This window comes from Camelus ferus, chromosome 17 (assembly GCF_009834535.1).
Source record: "Camelus ferus isolate YT-003-E chromosome 17, BCGSAC_Cfer_1.0, whole genome shotgun sequence".
NCBI classification, from domain to species: Eukaryota; Metazoa; Chordata; class Mammalia; order Artiodactyla; family Camelidae; genus Camelus; species Camelus ferus.
Genome location: NC_045712.1, coordinates 10,617,407 through 10,637,824, shown reverse-complemented (window position 1 = coordinate 10,637,824; position 20,418 = coordinate 10,617,407). Strand labels below are relative to the sequence as shown.

Below are 20,418 nucleotides of genomic sequence, written 5' to 3'. Positions count from 1 at the left end.
TTCTGCTTCCTAGGCCTATTCACTACCCCTGACCTACTGCCTCTCTCTGCTTACCTTAGTCTCCCCAAACGAACCTTTATCTTCTATCTCACACTATGCTGATTTCCAGGTTCTCATGCAGATTTTCCATTATCACAGTAGTTTCCTTCTTCTTTGCCACCATTAAAATTTTTGCTGGAGCAACCCTGGAAAATGGGACAAGTAGATAATGAGTTAACACTTCAACAGTGTCTTGTATCATGGTTTTTACATGTCCTCTTCAAGTAGGAGCAGATTTCTGCCAGACTACTAAACATGCAAACAGAATACATGATTTGACTCCCAGAACACCTGGTCTGCTGGGCCTGTTTTTTTTATCTTTAGTTGCTTGATATCCACTGGAAGCACAAGTCAACTTTCATTAGGCGTTGTACACAGAGCTGCGGTCCACACCTCTGCAGATGCCACCAAGAGAAACCACCGGGGGATACGAGCTGAGGGAACGTAGGGAGAAGTCTCCTGTGTGTGGTTACAGCTGATTTTTAGGGGACCCAGCAGGGGAAGGGCTTCAGGAGGACAAGTGTGGATTCACTTCGCTTTGTGTGTGAGCTGGATTGTGTGCAGTGCCATCCCTTGGGACGAGGTGTCCAGTTTTATTAACACCGTTTACTGTAAGGACTGTCCTTTGCCCATTCTTTGTTCTTGGCCTCTTGGTCATGAATTAACTAAAAGCACACACTGATGTCTTTCAGGCTACCCTGTTCTGTTCCTGGGGTCTCTGTGCTTGTTTTTGTGCCAGAGCACACGGTTCTGCTACTGGACCTTTCTGATGTAGTTGGAAGTCAGGGAGCAAGATGCCTCCTTCTGTGTCCTCCTTTCTCAACGTCTCTTAAGCTATTCTGGGTTCTGTGTGGAACCATATGAATGGTAACAACTGTTTGCTTTGTGTTACGGTTCAAAGTGCCAGTCGAATTTCATAGAAATCACAATCACTGCGTATACTGTTTCGGCTGGAAAATGTTTCAGTAATATTCTGCTTGAGCAGAATATTACATGAGCACAAAATATTTCTATTTGTGTCATCAATTTCTTTATCACTCTTTTGTAATTTTCCACGTGCAAGCCTTTCATATCCTTGGCTAGTTATTCCTAAGGATTGTGTTTTCTTTTGTGCAACTTTGTTAAGTGAGATCGTCTTCATAATTTATATTTCTGAAACTTTATTAGTGTACAGAAACTTAACTGATTTTTGTGTGTTGGTTTTAAATTATGCACCTTCCCTAAATTCATTTACTAGTTTTAACAAGTTTTTACTGGTTTGATGTGGAAAATTGAAATACAAAATGCTAATATTTAATACACCCCGTCCAGATCACAACCCCCAAGACAGAGCGGCAGTATCATGTGGCCCTCCCGCAGCGCCTGCACGGCGATGGGCTTCGCCATTTTGGATGAACTGCATCTGGGGAGGGCTGGCTTTCTATACTCGTTTGATGTGCTCTCTGCTTTTGTGACGTGGTTTTGACATGGTTGCTTTTAACATATATATTTACTTTCCAGTGTTTTTAAACATACTGGTGGTATCTGAAGATGTCCTCCCTCAGTAGGAATGAGGCCTTCAACCTGAGTCCCTCTCTCCCTCTCCTGTCCTCTCCTCCTTAACATCTCATATTCTGCAGGGGGATGTCTGGGATGGCTCCTCAAAGCAAATTCTATTTGTATACAGCTTTGAGAAGACATTAAATATACATATATTATAATTATATTATAAATGTGCATATACTTTTTTATAGTTCTGCATAGCCCTCTATAGCCCTACGGTTCATCTACATTGTAGCCTGTGTCAGAATGTCGTTAGCTTTAAAGGGTGAATCCTATTTTATTGTGTATGTGCCACATTTTGTTGATGGAATCATCCATCCACGGACACTTCGGTGACTGACGTCTTACTGTGAGTAATGCTGGTGTTAATATGGGTTTAGAGATATGTGTTTCAATCCTTACGTTGAAACCTCTTTCAAACAAACAGGTTTGATTGACTACAATTTTGTAATGTAGCTTGAAACCAGGAAGGATGACGCCGCCAGCTTTGCTGTTCTTTCTCACGATTGCTTTGACTATCTGGAGTCGTTTGCAGTTCCATAGAAACTTTAGGATTCGTCTATTTCTGTGAAAAATACCATTGACATTTTCATAGGAGTTGCATTGAATCTGCAGACGGCTTTGGGTAGTATGGACATTGTAGCAGTATTAATTCTTTCCATCCATGAACACAGAATATCTCCGTTTGTTTTTTCTTCAGTCTCTTTCATCGTCTTACAGTTTTCAGTGAACAGGTCTTTCACCATCTTGGTTTAACTTATTCCTGGGTAGTTTTTTCTGTTTGATGAAATTGTAAATGGGACTGTTATCCATATTTCTCCTTCTGGTATTTTGTTAATAGTGTACAGAAACACAACTGACTTTCGTATATTGATTTTGTACCCTGGAACGTCCCTGAATTTGTTTCTTTGGTTCTCACAGTGTTATGGTGGAGCTCAGTAGTCATGTAGGTTGGCCTACATACAATTTACCATTTTAAAACCAGTCACCTCTTTCTGCATCAGACTCTCTCTCTCAGATCATTTTCATTCTGACTAAAGTATATCCTTTCATCAGTGTCCAGGTGGCAAACTGTGTGTGTTCATTTGGAAATCTATTCTGCCTTCATTCTAACACTAATTTTCTTAATAAGAAATAAACAAACCCAATCCAAAAATGGGCAGAAGAACTAAACAAGCAATTCTCCAAAGAATACATGGCCAATAGGCCCATGAAAAAATGCTCAATATTGCTAATTATCTCAGAAACAAACATCAAAACTACAATGAACGTAGCCCCTCCCACCACTCAGAATGGCCATCATTCAAAAGTTCACAAATGACAAATGCTGGAGAGGGTGTGGAGAAAAGAGAACCCTCCTACATTGATGGTGGGGATGTAGTTCGGTGCAGCCACTGTGGAAAACAGTATGCAGATTCCTCAACAAACTAAAAGGAGACTGACTTACCCTGTGATCCAGCAATCCCACTCCTGGGCATATATGCAGAGGGAACCTTAATTCAAAAAGATACATGCACCCCCAGTGTTCCTAACAGCACTATTTACAAAATACCCAAACCATAGACCCAACCTAACCTCACGATCAACAGATGCCTGGATAAGTAAGGTGTGGTATGCTTATACAATGAAATACCACTTTGCCATAAAAAAAAAATCATAAAATAATGCCATTTGCAGCAACACGGATGGACCTGGAGCATGTCATTCTAAGTGATGTAAGCCAGCAAGAGAAAGAAAAATGACATATGACATCACTTATATGTGGAATCTAAAAAAACAAAAACAAACTTTATTTACAAAACAGAAACAGACTCACATAGAAAACAAACTTATGGTTACCAGCAGGAGAAAAGGGGTAGGAAGGGCCAAACAGAAGTTTCTTTCTTCCATTTGTAGACACCCAGGTTACTTACGAGCTAAGAAAACAGACTTACAGTTTCTCTAGTTTGATTTCTGTACACCGGAACTTGCTACAACATTGTAAAACTGACTATTCTTCAATAAAAATATAAATAAATAAATAAACATACATAGATACATAGTTACTTTTCTATATTGGCAGTTGTTATTTTCCTTCAGCCAGTTTTGCCTCTCCTGTCTCCTTCCTCTCTCTCTACAGTTTATTTTCTTTAAAAAAAAAAAAAAAAACTCCCTACATTTTAACTTGTCCTTGCTGCTCCTTAGGTCTGGCAGCAGGAACAGAGTAGTACTCTCCATAACAATGCCAAATTTGCCAAATGGAAACATTCCCAATGTTACACTTTACGTGAAAGTTTTTTTTTAATTAAAAAAATTTTTTTCCAAGCCTAAGATCTTAAAGCCGTCTTAAGGCATAAAATAATCACAAAATTAATTAATACACCATACACCATCAGTAGAAGGAATTTTTTTACTTAATGACAAAAGTAACAATTATTATGGCAAGCATCTAGTCAAATTCCAACAAAATTTAGCAAACAGACTTCTCGCACCTCTGTCCATTCCTTCTAGAGGAATAAAATCAAACAGATGTAATTGTTACCACTACAAACAATATTACTTTTCCCCCATAACTAACTGTGAAAGAACAGGGATACTTAACAGTGCAGAAAGTGTGTTTCTGGCATTTCTTAATAGATAAAATTTATATCATTATAGTAGTATGTGTTTTAATAACATTATACATTTAAAATCTGGGTCAGTTACTTGTCATCTGTAATAGGTTTCTGCATGACAGCATTTCAGAATATGTGCAGACGCACGGACTGCAAAATCATTAAACCAAGGAAAAAAAAATGACTCAGATTTTACTTACATTTAACACACATGACTAATAAGGAGGAAAGGAGCTAAGAATAAATCAGTTACAGTCTAAAAATTCTGCATTTAAGGACTTCTGCCTCACAGGTAACAAAATATTTTAATATGTTTGACATAAACTGAATCTAAGAAATCACCCTTGATCTAAAACAGACTCTCGTATATTTTTTAATGACTTACCTGACTACACTTAAGCCATAAAAATCCCAACAGGTTTACTTCTGTCGTGGGTAGCTCATGACAGAGCTTTGGTTACAAAACATTGCTGTCCACAGGCTTGCGTAGCACCCAGTAAGACGGTGCGCACGCATTAGGATGCTCCCATTTCACTTGTGCTAATAACCTGCCAGTGGAACTCACAATGCAAAGATTTTTAAATCATCAGAAGCAATAATACAAAAGCACACACAATAACCCCAATAAGTCCATCATCTATTCTTCAACGTTTATAAAATAAATTTTCATCACCGGTTCAGCAGAGTTCATTAAGGAAGCTACATCTGCAAAGATGCTTTTGCCAGTTTGGACCCCTTTCAACCAACTTGAGTGCAGGGGACGAAGGAAAAGTTCAAAGGACGAAGAGAACAAGGATGCTCTCTTGTAAAGGTGGAAAGAAACTGAAGACCAAATAGTCCTTTGGCAGTGATGCATTTTGAAGTCTCCAGTTAGTTAGTTCCTCCAGGGTTTCTCAGAGGTCTGTTCCTCAGTAATCCAGACAGGATGTCAGGATGTGGCAGCCCAGAGTTGCAATTCAATGTCATAAAATCATGAAGCAGAGAGGGCTGGGACACCTAAGTGAATGCCACTCTTCACAGCACAAATATGCAAATGTGACGTTGCTGAAATCCAAGGCAATTTCCAACAGAGAGGCCGGGCCAGCAGTCCAAACCCAAGCGCTCTGAATCCTGTCGCTCCTCCAGGAATGGACCACACGTCTCTCTCTCTTTGCTACCGTGTTACCTAAAACAAATTTTATAAGAGAGCATTCAGCACAGCATCCCCACCAAAGAGCTTCCTTCCTGTTACTGGACCCATAAAGCCCTGTCTGTGTCACATGCACAGAGTTTAGCAGTTTGCACCTTTATCCTTAACCAGCTTCACCAAACCAGCTGTTCAAATCAAATTCTTCTTTACAGTTCTTGCTTTTACATTGCAAAGAAAAACACGCCCACCCAAAGGCTTCCACAACATGGCACACCGCGTCTTAGCTCTGTATCTTGCGGGGTTATGCAAGCCCCATCAGCTTAGCTACCTTCCTTGCCCGGCAGGTTAATTCTTGCGTGATAAGCCTGCTCTGTTAATGGCACCAAAAGTTTTTCAAATGAATGCTGATACACATTAGTGTATGTCAGGATCAGAATGTTGCCTTTGCTCTTTTTGTTTTTAGAGCTATATACAATTTTTATTAGCTTGTAAAGCTTATCTGTTTCATTTAGCTTGGATTAATATCAGTTTAATTTCAGTTAAAAAACCTTTGCTCTTTACAGCTTCATTTCTCTGCCACCATGCTGTTATTGTCACAGATCATATCTTTGTAAATTGTGTTCCCATGAATGTAGATTTATAATTATTGCTTTATACATTTGTCTTTTAAGTTAGAAGGTGGAAAAGTTACAAATAAAAAGTACATTTTTTTCTGTCTTGTAGTCACCTTTGCTCCTTTTTTAAGGTGGTTAACTTTCAGGTTCAAAAAACAGGTTATTTCACAAAGCTACCGTATTTACTGGAAAAATACATCCATTGAGGAGTTTATTGCTTCTTCCATGTTTAGGCACCCAGGTTACTTCTGATCTAAGAAAACAGACTTGCAGTTTCTCTAGTTTGAATTCATCATCATGTAAGAAATTTTACAGGTTAGATCGTCCATATACCAGCTAGGGAAAGGTCAACTAAAGCGTAAGACTACCATGTCTACATTATGAGACTGCTTTTACAGTAAATTACATTATTTGCTCGCATACTCATCCTTCCTGGGCTTTAGAAGTAATCAGGTATTTATTCAAACCTCTGACTTACTTACAGCCTTTATTTCTGCATTCTACAATGTAACTGCTCTTTTCTCTGTGCTGGGGATACTATATAGCAAACAAAATAAAAACCCTGTCTTCATGGAACAGAGCTAGAATAGTAGCTGGCATTCCTTTCCTGGAAAACAATAAACAATAAAGCTTTTCCAGTTTGCTGGCCACAGAGTTACTATCACAGCTCCTCACTTCTGCATTTACACCACACAGGCGGCCGCAGACAGTACATCAACTAATGGGCGTGGCTTTGTCCCAATAGGACTTTATTTATAGACACTGACATGAGGATTTCATATAATTTTCATATGTTACAAAATATATGCCTTTTGCTTTTTTTTTCCTCAACCATATAAAAATGTAGAACTCATTCTTTGTCTTTTTTTTTTTTTTTTTTCCTTCAAACGGCCTGTGACCTAAGGGCTGGTTTGGCTCGCAGACGAGAGCTGGACAAACAGGTAAATAGTCTGTCAGAAGGTGATGTGCTATGGACAAAAGTACAGTGACATAATGGAGAAAAGTACTGGGGCAGGCAGAGTAGAGGGCTACCATTTTCTAGAGGGTGGTCAAGGAAGGAGACATCTGTGCAAACATTTCATGCAAAGATGGGAGCCCTGACTGCCTGGCAAAAGAACTTTGCAGGGAGAGGGGAGTGCAAGGGCTTTGTGCCTCAGTCAGGAAAAGAGCAAAGATGAGACAAGGGATGCAGGGCCGGACTTCCAACTTAAAGGGGTCACTCTGGCTGAAGTGCTGAAAGACGAAGCAAGCAGGGTTTGTGACACATAAAATAAAGGATGGAACAGAAGGAAGAATTGAGGATGACCCCAGGGCCTTCGGCTTGAGCAACCAGACTTTCTGAGATGGGAGGGCTGTCTCTCTCTAAGGTTCTTCCTCTGCTAAACAGAAGACTACAATGCCTGCCCCCCGCAGTCGTAGTGACGAAGGAATGAGTTAGGTGAGGCACGTGGCCGGGTGCCAGTCATGTGCATAGTGCTCAGGAAGTGCTGGCTACTGTCATGTCAGCTCTTTTTGGATCCTCTGTGCATCTCTCTAAAACTCCACCATGTGTACAGCTGGCCAGGGGTCAGTCCACACCAAGGATGTCATCCTTCAAAGCTTCTCCCTGGAGGAAGCTCATGCTCCACGCCCAGCACGTTTGGAAGCCTGTCTGCACTGAGCTTTGGATAGTAAGAGACTCACAGCTTTATTTCCTTGGAAAATTTTTGTTCTGCTGATTGTACATGAAAGGTTCATTGTTACTTTGCTGGATAAAATGTTGCTAGCATGTCAGCATTCGCTCCACTCTCACATACAAGGGTACCCTTGAGAGTTCAGGGTCTGGCCACAGGGAACAGGGAAGGTAAGACCTCAGGATTAGAGTCATCTCAGCTCGACCTTGACGGACACGTACAATTTCAGAAGTGGGAAGAGATGAAGAGGCGGCAGTCGGGTAAGGAAATACGCGGCCTATTCGGGGAGCGGCAGTAGAGGACCATCCCCGGATGCTTCTAGTCCATATATTCTGTCAGTAACCAACGGGGATCCATCCATGGTCCCTAACCAGGGAGAAACCTGGGCAGAGGGTGGGCTCTGGCAGCACAGAAAGCCAAGGGTAGGCCAGTTAAAGGCAAGAAGAGAGAGCAGGTGGGGAGTTCGGAAAGCCAGTGGTTCCCGCACACTCTGTGCTCATCACAGTCACCCTAAGAGCAACTTCTTTCAGGTATGGTTTTCTAACCTCCTTCCCAGACTAGCCTAGAATGAGGCTCCAAACTGTGTTTTTCACAAGTTCTCAAAATGAGTTTCCTGTAGCCACTGATACCACTGAACTGTTTTTACCTTTGTGGTAGGGAGGATGAGGATGACCCGGGACGGCAGCCCAAGAGACAGAGAGAAAGGAAGGTGTCAGTTAGAGGGTCGCGTGAGGAAGACACCAGAAGGACTTGGTCACCGTGGACCTCGAGGGAAGTGAAGGGAAGGCCCACTGTTTGCTTGCTGGCCCCTCCCTCTAGTTTTTCAATACGAAATACTGGAAACATTTAGACAGTTAATAGAAACTTTGAAGAAAAAGATGAAGTAATAGAATCAGGTAGGTTACTGGAAAAAATCCACTATTCTATAAAGCAGACTTTTCCAACCTCAGCACTACTGACATGTGGGCCTCTGGGACTCTGGTCTTGGGGACGGTCCTGTGCATTATAGGATGTTCACCCGAATTGCCGGCCTCTAACCACACAGTGCCCATAGCAACCACCCTCCCCAATGTGAAACAATGAAAAATGCCTTTACACATTGCCAAATGTCCCCATGAGGGCAAAAGTGCCCCTCGCTGAGAATTACTGCTCTAAAAAGCTACCTCTTCACCCTTAGTGGCTGTTATTAGAATAACAACGTTTAAAAATCTAAAAATCTAGAACTTACTGAAATTCAGTGTGATTTGCTTCTATTTGCAAACAACAAAAAGCTGGCAAATCATTGCCTTTGGTGCAAAGACACTGCCCAGTTACAACTGGCAACTCAAATACAGAAAATTGATTTAGCACAGAGAATGCAGTGAAACTCGGAATTAAATCAAGGAAAACCGAGGCAGGATGACAGAAAGTTAGTTATATTCTCCCACAGCGTAGCAGCTGCAGCCTCTCCAGGGATACTGAACACTCTACAAGCAGGAGACACTCAATGCCAGCCTTCCTGGGTACTGTCCCCTCTGCTGTCCCCCCTTCATCTAAGGCTATTAAGATCTCAAGTGGACTGCTAACTTTTCCACATTTGCATTGAAATGGAAAGTAAAATTCTGACATAGGTGGCTTCCTGCAGACAATCTTATTTTTCGGCCTTTCTGTGTGCTGTCGCTGCTGTGCATGGACAGTTAAGCACGATGGCAACTACTTTGTGACACAGTTAATACCCTCCTCTAGGGAGGCAGTTGCTCTGCCTTTACAGGACAGCTGTCTCACCTGTGGGGTGAGGTCCAGTGTCAGTTGTTTTTTTTTTAAAAAGAGCTTCCGTGGGCACCACGCTCTTCACTGATGCCAGTCACAGCGCCACGGGTGAATTTACTCTATGTGCGTAAGATCCATAAAGATGTAAAATATTTTATGCAGTTCAAGTTGCGCTGACTTGGATTAATAAAGGAAACAAAGTTTTATGACATCGAGATTATTCTCCAGTGCCGTATTGCTAATGGGAAAAAAAAAAAAAAGACAGCAAAGTCTCATGATGGCTGGGGGAACGGTATTATGCTTCTACAACTTTTCGAAGTGCTAACTGAAATGTCACTACCGTTGAGGATTTAGCAAGAGCAAACTTACATCCCCAGCACGCGCAGTCAGAACGCCCCTGAAGGCTTGCCTCCCTGCAAACGCCGTCGCTAACGGCACATAAATACAGAGCGGGCTGCTGGCGCAGGAGACGGCGCGGTCTTTCCTGGAGCACAGCTGCCTGGGGCTCGTGCTCTTATTTCATATTTATAGGTAAGAATCAGTACAAGTATAATCTCCCCAAATGTGATTTCTTAGTCTGCCAGAAAAATGACTGAAAGGAAAATTTTCTATCATGGATGGATAGAAGATTGTAGCTCACTGGCAAGTCCAAGATTGATTTAGGAAGAGGTTAGGGAAGAGGGGGCGGCAGGCAGCCCACTGGGAAAGGAAAGTGGAATTATCTTAAGGCAGGGTTTTCTTAAAAAGCACACGTGGGTTTCCATAGATTAGAAGTTGCTGAGGAGTGCTTTAGAAGAGGAGTGTTTAAAAAAAAAAAAAAAGATGGGAGGGTTTAACCTCCATCCTCCACCAACCAATGACTCCAGGAACTTCTGCTGTCCTGGATACAAAAGCCTATGTCTGGTCCTTTAACCTAGTTATCATTAACAAGGATAAGTTAGTTGACAAGGAATTGTTAAAATGCTCTTTATTTTGAGAGTATTTTACCTGGATTATAATAATCAGTTAACTCTATCCTATTGATAATCTGGGATATGATAAATGTTGTATCTAGCTATTTTTAGCTACCTGTAGATAAAATTCATATTTATTTAAAAACTTACTATAAAGATTTATTTTATATGCTTTGATTCGATAATGGTCTAGATTTACTCTTTTGTTAATGACACTATATGTAAATGTTACAATAAACAAATTTTATAGAATAAATCTCTCTCTACACACACAGGGGGACTCACCTGCTCTTGACCTCAGTGGTTGAAGATGATTGAGAACTCGGGTAATTCAAAAGACTCATAAAGGTGAAAATGTAAGCAAGACAAGGAACTATTCAAGAGATATTATACCTCCTCAGGGGCTAAAGCTGACAGCATCCAGAACGAAACAGTCATTCCAATCCAATATGTCGAGCTCATTATAACCCTAGAATGACCCGTTTTATTTTCATTCAAGAAAGAGTTACGGAGACATTCTGCTCGCTTTGGGAGGATGAGGGTCAGCGAAACAGCGAGGGGCCCTGACTTCACAGCTCTCCTCCTAGACAGAAAACTGTCATGATGAAGCAAGTAAGTATAGCAGGCCATGTAAAATGTTACCACAGCACATGCTTAGAGATACGGGGCCGTGAATCTCATCAGTGAAGATACAACGTGACTGCGTAAGAAGGACTGGCAGAAGGCCAGGGGGTTAGAGCAGAAACAAGAAAGGAAGGTAGCTCGCCAGGTTACTTCCTGAGGGCCAGACAGGGGCGAGCTGAGTCAGGAACACCGAGAGGCCACTGAAAGACGTGGGGGTAGACTAGCTTGGAAGACCTGCGGCTCACAGAGGTGCCTGTGGCCACCATACAGAGGACAGGCTGGAGGGGTCAAGAGCGGACAAGGGGGAGCAACCTCAATCATCCAGTGAGACGCGGGGGCAGACGCACGGGGGCTGTAGCCGTGGTGACGCAGGATCGTGGAGGCAGTGGGGAGGAACAGCCCCAAAGACAAACATAACAGACTGGACAGGGGGAGATGAGGGAGAAGCTGTATTTCTGACTCAAAAACTGGGCAGACAGTGGAGTCCTTCAGAGACAGCCCTGGAGAGAGCATGATTCGGGGAGGAAGCTATTGACTTACAAGGCTTGAATTAGAGAATTCAACCATTAAATCTCCTCCCAGGCACAAGGTATTTCTGTTTCAGTAACTCATCGGGAGGTGGACTGTGGCCATGCTGTTTTATACATGGGACTGTCAACTCGGAAACCTTTTCTTTAAATCAGCCCGTGAAGGAGCTGAAATGAATTCAGTGGCCCTGCCTAAAATAACGAGTTCCCCCACGAAATCACTGCTCTATAAAATCTGGCAGTAAGTAAGGGTGATGTTGTGAAATGGGCTTCTCAAAAGGCCAAACTCTCGGAGGGCCCCGCCCAAGCAGGTTGGTCAACCTAAAATGACACTGCCGTCTTGATGGTGCCATGAGATGAAGGGGGAGGCCCCCACAGGGAGCCACGTGCTGAGGTTGTAAATGACAGTTGTGTTGCGTCTGTACTTGCCTTTGTAGTTTTGACTTTATTGCCACTGCTACAGGACCACCCTGAGTAATCTGGCAGGACTTTACAATCCTCTCCTTCCAAACAAGGATTCATGTGACACCACCATTTCTGAATCACGATGGAAGCTGGAAAACAAAGGCCAGATAACATTTGTGACACTTTCTTCCTCCACATACGGACAACCTAAAGCTCACCACAGATCAGTATGCTGGCTTCAAAGATGCTCGTAAGATTTCACTGTAAGTAAATTTAATCCAACCAGCCTTCTACTTTTACAAAGTTATTTCTGTTGTTGCGGTTGGCTAACTGATAAAGTTTGTGAATGACCTTGGATTAGCGATTGTGAGCTCAGCCTCAGTTTCTTCATCTGTACAAGGGGGATAAAAATAGAGCTTTGCTAAAGAAGGGCAAGAGGAGAAAGCCAATCCACGTGGCAGTCTTGTCTGACTTTGGGCCAGTCTGCTTTGTGGTCGGAAAGCGTTAGCTATCATCGTGCTCCTCGTCGCTGGCTGCAGGTGCTGACGGTGGACGCTGATACCGTGTTGTCAACAGCAAAGACTAAACACAGAAAACGTTTCCATCACATGAGGTGCTTATCGCTCCATGCCTTTCCAGCAAGCGGTGGGGAGCCACCTGAGTCAACGACTAGACACAAAGTGAGGATGGGGGACCCTGGCACCCCCTCCCGTGCCAACTTCCTAGACTCATTAGCTCCACTGCGATTTCCATTTCCCTTTAGCTCACCATCCCCACAGCAGTCTTCCAAGAAAATGATGGGCGTTTTCACCCCGTGAAGCAGAAAGTAGCACCCCAGCCCTCTGGGTTTGTAGGCAGATGAAGAGAAGTAAAGAAAAACCACCAACTAGACTGGTTATTCCCCTAAATTCAAAGGACAAAAAGGACTGTGATGGATTTTCACAGGAGAGCCCACCCAGCAGGCTGGTACAGGACAGAATCCAAAGCCGGGGTGGTGTGTGTGGATTCAGGGGGTAGGAGTAGATTCACCTTATTTTTCTTGGTGACACAGCAACACTTTGAATCAAATCCATCGGGGTATGTGTTTCTTCTCAAACTACCGCTGCCTGAGGAGTTTGAAACTCAAGTCCAAGAAGGTCTTTATCCAGGCATACCCTGGAGAAATCCAGACTACCACAGTAAAGCGAGTCACACCCATTTTATGATTTCCCAGTGCATCTAAAAGTTACGTTTACACTATAATGTTGTCTATTAAAGGTGTGAGAGCCTTATATCTTTTTTTCTAAAGTACATACCTTAATTTAAAAAACATTTTATAGCGCAAAATTGCTAACCATCATCTGAGCCTTCAGCAAGTCATATTCTTTTTTGCTGATGGAGGGTCTGAAATATTGCAGGAATTCTCAAAATGTGACAGAGACATGAAATGGGCAAACGCAGTTGGAAACATGTCACCACTAGACTTGCTCGATGCAGAGTTGCCTCAAACTGTCAATTTGCAAAAACGCAGTTATGTGTGAAGTTCAGGAACACGAGGTATCCCTGTAAATCCTCCTAGCTACTTTTTCTGGAGGGCCAGACACAGCAGAAAATGCTCCAAAGACGTTTAGGCTTATCTATTTTTACTGCAACACTGAGGTAAAAAATGTGATTTTTTTTCTGCATTTTTATCAAGAAGAGAAAAATGGAGGCCCAGTGGTATTAACTGACTCAGCGAAAAGTCACGCATTTTGCAAGGAGCCAAGCTGCATTTGATCGGAGGCAGGCTAACGCCAGCGCCTCCCTGTTAACCCTTCATAGGTACTCCTCCCTCACACCAGAGATCCCTACTGGAAACAACTCCTTGTGCATACGCAGCCACAAACAGTAACACAGCAAGACAGGGCGCTCAGAACTCCTCCTGTCAGGCAAATAATGCCGCGTGGCACGATGAGGGCACAGGATGGCTCCATTGCTGGCCGAAGTGACCACATGCTGCGTCTTCACCGCATGCAGCCACCCTTCCAAATTCTGGCCGAATACTGAGCTACTATCCATTTAGCCCCATCCAGACCAGTAGGACCTAAGTGAGGCAGATCTGTGACCTACAGCAACCATTTGCTGTTTATATCAGAAGGTGCCAGCATGGAGAACAGCACAGAGCAGAGCCTGACACTGACCTGGAGTGGGTGGGCGCACTGGGGCCAAGTCAGAGAAACTTGCATTCTCTTCAGCCCCCAGCCACACAGCCATCTCGCCTTAAAAGTGCCTTGAAAATGACACAGCTCCGTACAATTTTATGTATGATCTACCCTGTGATTGTCCCAACCACCTTCAGAAGCAAGACCAGGTGGCAGATGCTTCTAGAAACAAAACCCAGAGCTCCCCACCAAGTGTGCAGTCAGGGAGGAGGTAACTGAATCTAGAGTCCCTTCCTCTCTATCCATCTGTCTTTCCACCTAGATCACAGTTTACAGTAACAGTTTAATCAGTGCTACATAGACTTGACAGTATTCATAGCGCTGACCAATCGTTCATTTTTTTCTGAATACCTTGCAATGGTCCCAAGTGGATATAAAGGTAAGACACAGTTCCCAGCCCTCAATTTAAAATACCATCTGCAGGACTGGACAAGTTATATAAATGTTGACAGAGCTTTGTTATATTTACACAGAGTTAAAGCTACATTTGAAATACCTTTTTTTTTTTTTAATCTTTAAAACTGTACCTCACACAAACTTGCTTCCGATCAGCAGGGGAAACCTCTGTACTCTTGACAGGTCTCAGAGCTACATGGATGATTCAAAAGAAGCCTTGACGGGGGCTGGTGATGGGTTTGAGGGAAGGCAGCAGGGGCAGTGAGACAGGGAGTGGCCACCTGGAAGGCAGGAGAACCCTGGGGCGGAGGCGAGGGGTCAGCAAGGAAGCGAGGGATGTTCAGTTGAGGAGGGTGGTCTGGGGAGCAACCTTGAGGGGCTGTCAAGACCAACTCAAGACTTGACTCTCTACGCAGTAGGGAGCCATGGAAAGTTTCTGAGGAAGGTAGTGCAATAAGGCAGGAAAATCTGTGTCCCTAGAGGAATGAGTCTGGTAGAGGATGATGAAAGAATTTACTACATCCATTCTTTTGAATCATTACTCTGAGGGAGTAGACCAAAAGAGGGAGGTGAGAAATCTGGGAATAAACTCCCTACAGAGGAAAGTTTATCACAACCTCATAGCAGAGAAGTGCTAGTCCTTCCTTACTGGACCCCTGGGAATCCAAGATAATCCGATGCCAAATCTAGAAAAGGAGCTTGAGGTGGGAAAAAATGATAGATTCATGCATCCATCACAGAAAAATATGCCATTTCTTAATTAGAAAGAAAATAAAGCATTATTTGGCTAATATTTTGTTTAGGATTTAAATGTAATTTACTTACATAAACACAAGAGGGAAAGAAACATATACGATCAAGCCCTTATAAGATCATGTCACTGTCCTTTCATTTAACTGGAAAATGCAGGGAGATAATCTGAAAGACAGATCTCCATAGGCGCCTTCAAATAGCATGCTGCCCTGGAATTTAAATTATTTCTATTTGTCAGAAATACACCGTGTTCCTATGTGAGAGAAGAACCCACTGAGGGAGGGCCCTGCAGGCAGACACTTGATAGAGACTGAAGTTTTCTTTACGGAAGACTTCATCCCAAATGTTCTTGCAGGAAAGGGAGACAGTAAGCGCCATCACCGGAGCCAAAATGTAAGTTTCAGATTCCTTTAGGAGTGAAGGGTGAGGGACTAAGGAACTCACAGCTACGGCGAAAACCAACGGAGGGTCTGACCTGACAGTGAATAAGGTGCTGAAGGCGCCCAGAAGTCCCAGCTGTGAGCGCACCCTGCGTAGGACTGGGAGCTGAGACCCAGGACTCAGAAATAGGATTCTATTAAAATACAGAACACCTGCCCACTTCACTGAGTCTTGTCTCCACAGGAAGACCAGTTTGTAGGAGGGATACATTTTTCTCCTCCTGTTACAAAATACCGTAATACACTCTAAATGAGAAAGTGTCTTGTCACTTCTATTTATAAAATTCTTTTAAAAGCCCCATGCCTTCCTGACTTAGGAAAATACACACAAAAAGTCCCTGTCTTCAAGCTGCCAAGCTATAACAAATTTCTAGTTTTATGCAGAAAGGAAATGAAAAAACAAACAAAAAAACAGTGAAGCCCTGGTTCTGCGGCAGCAACTAGTGCCTTCCATCATGTTTTTTAGGTGAAAATGTAACGTGATGGAGTAGCTACTTCGCTGCTGGTGCATTTTCTATACCCTCTTGTATGAAACAGATGGAGGAGTTTTTCCCCCATGCCTTGTCCCAAATAAATACCACTCCGTCATCTAAAACACAGCATGTATTTATATAGCTATTCAGACAAGCTCACCTTTGAATAAGACTGACAGGCTCACTTCTCAAGTTGGTCTCTCATTTGTTGATTCAGTTGGGTTGTATTTACAGAGTTCAGGCTTTTCTAAAGAAAAGCGTATTTTTACACTGAAACTACGGACAGAAAGATTAAGAACACGTCTTCCTAGAATATACATCCTCGAGAAAATGGAAACAGTCACAAGAATGTGCTCTGAGATTTTAATGTTTTTCTCTTCAGCTGTTTTGCACTTACCGTTGTTATTTCGAGACACTCACCGTGTTCTTTAAAAATTACACCACTTATTAACTTTTGAGATAGGTAGGGGGAAAGCCTCGCCAATTTCTATTTCTTATTATTTAAGAGAAGAATTCGATTCCAGCCGGACCCGGGTAACGTGCATAAAAGCAGTAGTTACAGGGCCTTTTTAAAGAATGTTCCACTTGTTCACTCATTTCACAAATGGCGCACAAAGTACACTCCCCTTAGGTGAGTGTGCATAGACTTTCTCAGCCCAACACCGTCTCCCACAAACGCATCCACGTGGAGCAGAGAGTCTGAGGCAGGGGTTCTCGACTGTAGCACGACCGACATTTGGGGCCAGATGCTGACTCCTCGCTGTAGGAAAACGGCCCACATCCCTGGCCTCTACCTGCTAGATGCCAGTAGCGCCCTGTCCCCCGGCACAACAACCAGCAGTATCCCCAGACACTGCCAGATGTCCCCAAGGGGGAGCAGATCTCCGTTGGCTGAGAAACGCTGATCTGCGGTCGTCTACAGTTACCGCCTACAGGTACTCAGCCCAGAGTGAGACCCTGTGCTGGCTCATCAGACCCCATCAGAGCTTTGGCTGGGGAAACTAGCACTAGTTCCTAGTAAACACCGTGTCACCTCTATTCCATGTCTCCCTCCCCGCCTCCACTGTGGGCCATGACACAAGTCTAATGTCTGCATGTCCCCTCTCTCTGTCCTCCACAGACACAAAAATCCTGGCTAATCCCAGACCCACCATGAAACCCTACTGGACCTGTCAAATTCAGAGATCACATTGTTTTCCTTCTCAGACATCTCAGGCTATTTCACATGAAGTTTCTTCTCAGTACCTCTTACCCTTACTGGCAGACTCTGGGTTCTCCTTGATTAAAAAGCCCCAGAAGGCAGGCATTAAGTCCTAAAATTGGACTCGACCTAAGACCTCTAACGTCAAGCTGTTTACACCTCCTGCTTTGTCGCCTACCATTTCCAGGGCAGACGGGCTGCCCCCTCTTCCTGAGTCTGCCCCATTCACGCTCGTGCACTTCACGCCCGGGTGCTCCCTCGTCCCCTCCTGCCTGCTGAAGTCAGGCCCACGGCTTCCCGTGCTCGTTTGTCAGTCTTTCCCAGTAAACTCTAGGCTTCTAGGAATCATCTAATTCAAGGAGTCCAATTATCATGCCACCCTCCAGCATCTCGGTCATGCCAGGGACAAAGGTGCTAAATTAAAACTCGATGAATGAACCAACATATGCAAAGGGCATGTCCTTCCAACTCCCAAAGTGCTTTTTAAACGGATACCTCGCTGTCATGCACCTGACCACCGCGGAGTAAAAACCACTCAGAAGACTGCTTCATCGTTGAGGTGGCACAGAGAACACAGCCAGTAACAAAACCTGTGAACTCACATCTTAAAGACAGACACAGTGTATCAGCACATGATCCATAAGGCCATGAAAGCTGTCTGCAGGACGAGCAGTAACTCTTGTCCTTAACTAAGCGAAATGTGACGTCTCAGAAAAGACATTCTAGCATCACTGACAGAAAGAAACAAACCTTTAAAAAATAACCATCTTCCACTCCTACGCTTTTGTCTTATTAATCATTTTTAAACCCAATGTTTAGAAAGCATTCTCTTTGACAAAATAAATTAACCTTCATGGTACTATACATTAATCTCACTTTATCATGAAACTATTCCATGTTATCTCTATAGAGATGGATTTTGATAAATGGGTAGAATACAGTTCCTACAACAAAACAGCCCTGAATATGCCAGTAGAAAATTCAAAAGGAAGAATGCTTACCAGCTAAATAGTTTCTGTTTTAAGATCCAAGAAATCATAGCTTTAATCAAATAATTCCCCCATCTCTTCTCCCAAATCCCCAATGTGTATTACAGACACATTTCAATAATTCAGGGGGATTTCATATGTCAATTAGAACAAAAAAGCTTGATGGGAGGGGACAAAACAGCTGATTTTTTCCCTTTCTAGCTAAAAAAGCCATCATTTTATGGAGAAGCAATGAAAACACCAGATAAGTATCTGTGGTGTGGATTAACAAAAATGCATAAAGATATTCCAATTTCTATACTCACATTAATTAGCGCCCCCCGCCAATGTCTTCTCGCCTTTGTTTTAATTTAAATGTAAATTCAAGTGAATTTTATATTTCAGATCCTCTCTGTTTTTATTGACAAATAAGATAAGAGGACCATATCGGCGGAGGCTAGGTCTTCCCTCGTGCCAGTAAGCAGCATGATACTGCATAATTATACAGGATGAGGATTAAGCAGGTGAAGCTAAAAAGCCCTAATCAAAGCACATTCTGGTAAGGAATAGAAGATCAGGGAGAAAGGAAAACACACACACATCCTGCCTAGCCTAAACCACAACTTCCTACGCCTCCTCAGTGACTTTGAGCCAATAAACATTTATTGAACACCGACTGTATGCCAGGTGCAGGGGACATAAATTGCAGGACACAGTCACACTCCCATCTTTCAGAGTTTTGGTATTCTTTGGCCATAAATGTTACATTAAAATTACATATTTACATAAAGCTTCTCCTGCTTTGTCCAATATAACAGCTTCTAGTCACAAGTTCCCATTTACATTTAAACTAGTCACATCTTATATGCTCTACAGCCACACATGGTGGAGTGGCTACCAGTGGTAATGGACACATATCCATCATCCCATATAGACATGGAGATACACAGAAAGAACATTTGAATCGGCACAGAAAGTTCCTCTACAGACTCTGCTCACACACCAAATAATTGGTCTCCATCCATCACTTCCTGGTCCTACGATAGTAGACAAGTCATTGAGTTAGTTTATGAGTCTGTTTCCTTTGCCACAGACACAACCAAAATGCCTTTAAGCAGAAGAATGGCTGAATAAATTATAACCTAGCCATACGATGGAACAGTATGGAGCAATTTTTAATAAAACAAGTCATTATGTACTAACACACACAGATCTCCACAACCTAATACTGAGGGGAATAAAGCACGCGGGACTAAGAAACATCTAATGGGATGCCATTTGTTAAGACACGCACTCCTATGGAAATCTACCATTTTCTACAGACCTATTTTAAATACACAAATATATGGAAAAATATATTGACCCAACAGATATAGTTACCCTTAGGGAAGTAGACAAAAGGGATTTTGCCCATATATAAAATTTTAAACTAGCTAGTTTACAGTAAGATATTAATAATTTCTTTACTAAAAGATGCTAATTCTGCTACCCTACCCGCAACTGCTTTGAGTGTGGTAAAACATTATTTAGACATAAGATTTTTATATCCAAATGTTCTAGGCCACACAGTATAAATATAGCTTATGAATCATGAGTTCCTGTCAAAGTTTCAAATCTACAGAGACAGTGTTGGTTCCAGATAAAGATGGCAGAAGAGGAACACCCTGAGCTGACCTCCTCCCACGGACACACCGAAACTCCAACTACATACAGAACAACTATTTTTGAGAATGACCTGAAGACTAGGAGAACATATTTTCTACAACTAAGGATATAAAGAAAAGGCACACTGAGACGCATAGGAGGGGCAGACACACACAGGAAGGGATGTTAAAACAATTGTCAAAGAGACTCCCTGCTGAGGAGCAAAGAGTCCAAGCCCCACGTGAGGGGGGTCCCACAGCCCAGGGGTCCCACACCCACACCAGCAAGATGAGCCCTTAGAATGTCTGGCTTTAAAAACTAGTGGGGTGATACCTCACTGTAGTTTTGATTTGCATTTCTCTGATAGTGGTACTGAACAATTTTTCATGTGCCTATTGGCCATGTATTCTTTGCAGAATTGCTTGTTTAGGCCTTCTCCCCATTTTTAGATTGAGTTTTTTTTTTTTTAATTAAGTTGTATGAGCTGCTTATATGTGGAATATGAAAAAAAACT

At 42.8% G+C, this 20,418-nt stretch overlaps 1 protein-coding gene and 1 long non-coding RNA gene across 2 annotated transcripts in view; one reads left to right on the top strand and one right to left on the bottom strand.

The window, feature by feature from the left end:
• The window catches only part of LOC116657085, a 49,062-nt gene extending 37,156 nt beyond the window's left edge, over positions 1 to 11,906 (top strand). The window contains exons 2-3 of the long non-coding RNA XR_004312019.1: positions 6,823 to 6,859; positions 10,569 to 11,906. This is a non-coding gene — a long non-coding RNA (uncharacterized LOC116657085). The remainder of the gene's footprint in view (positions 1 to 6,822; positions 6,860 to 10,568) is intronic.
• Positions 5,192 to 20,418, bottom strand: part of TAFA4 (TAFA chemokine like family member 4) — a 146,219-nt gene continuing 130,992 nt past the window's right edge. The window contains 2 exon segments of the mRNA XM_032458112.1: positions 5,192 to 5,340; positions 11,874 to 11,998. Coding sequence (XP_032314003.1) covers positions 5,329 to 5,340; positions 11,874 to 11,998 — 137 coding nt within the window. The 3' untranslated portion in view covers positions 5,192 to 5,328.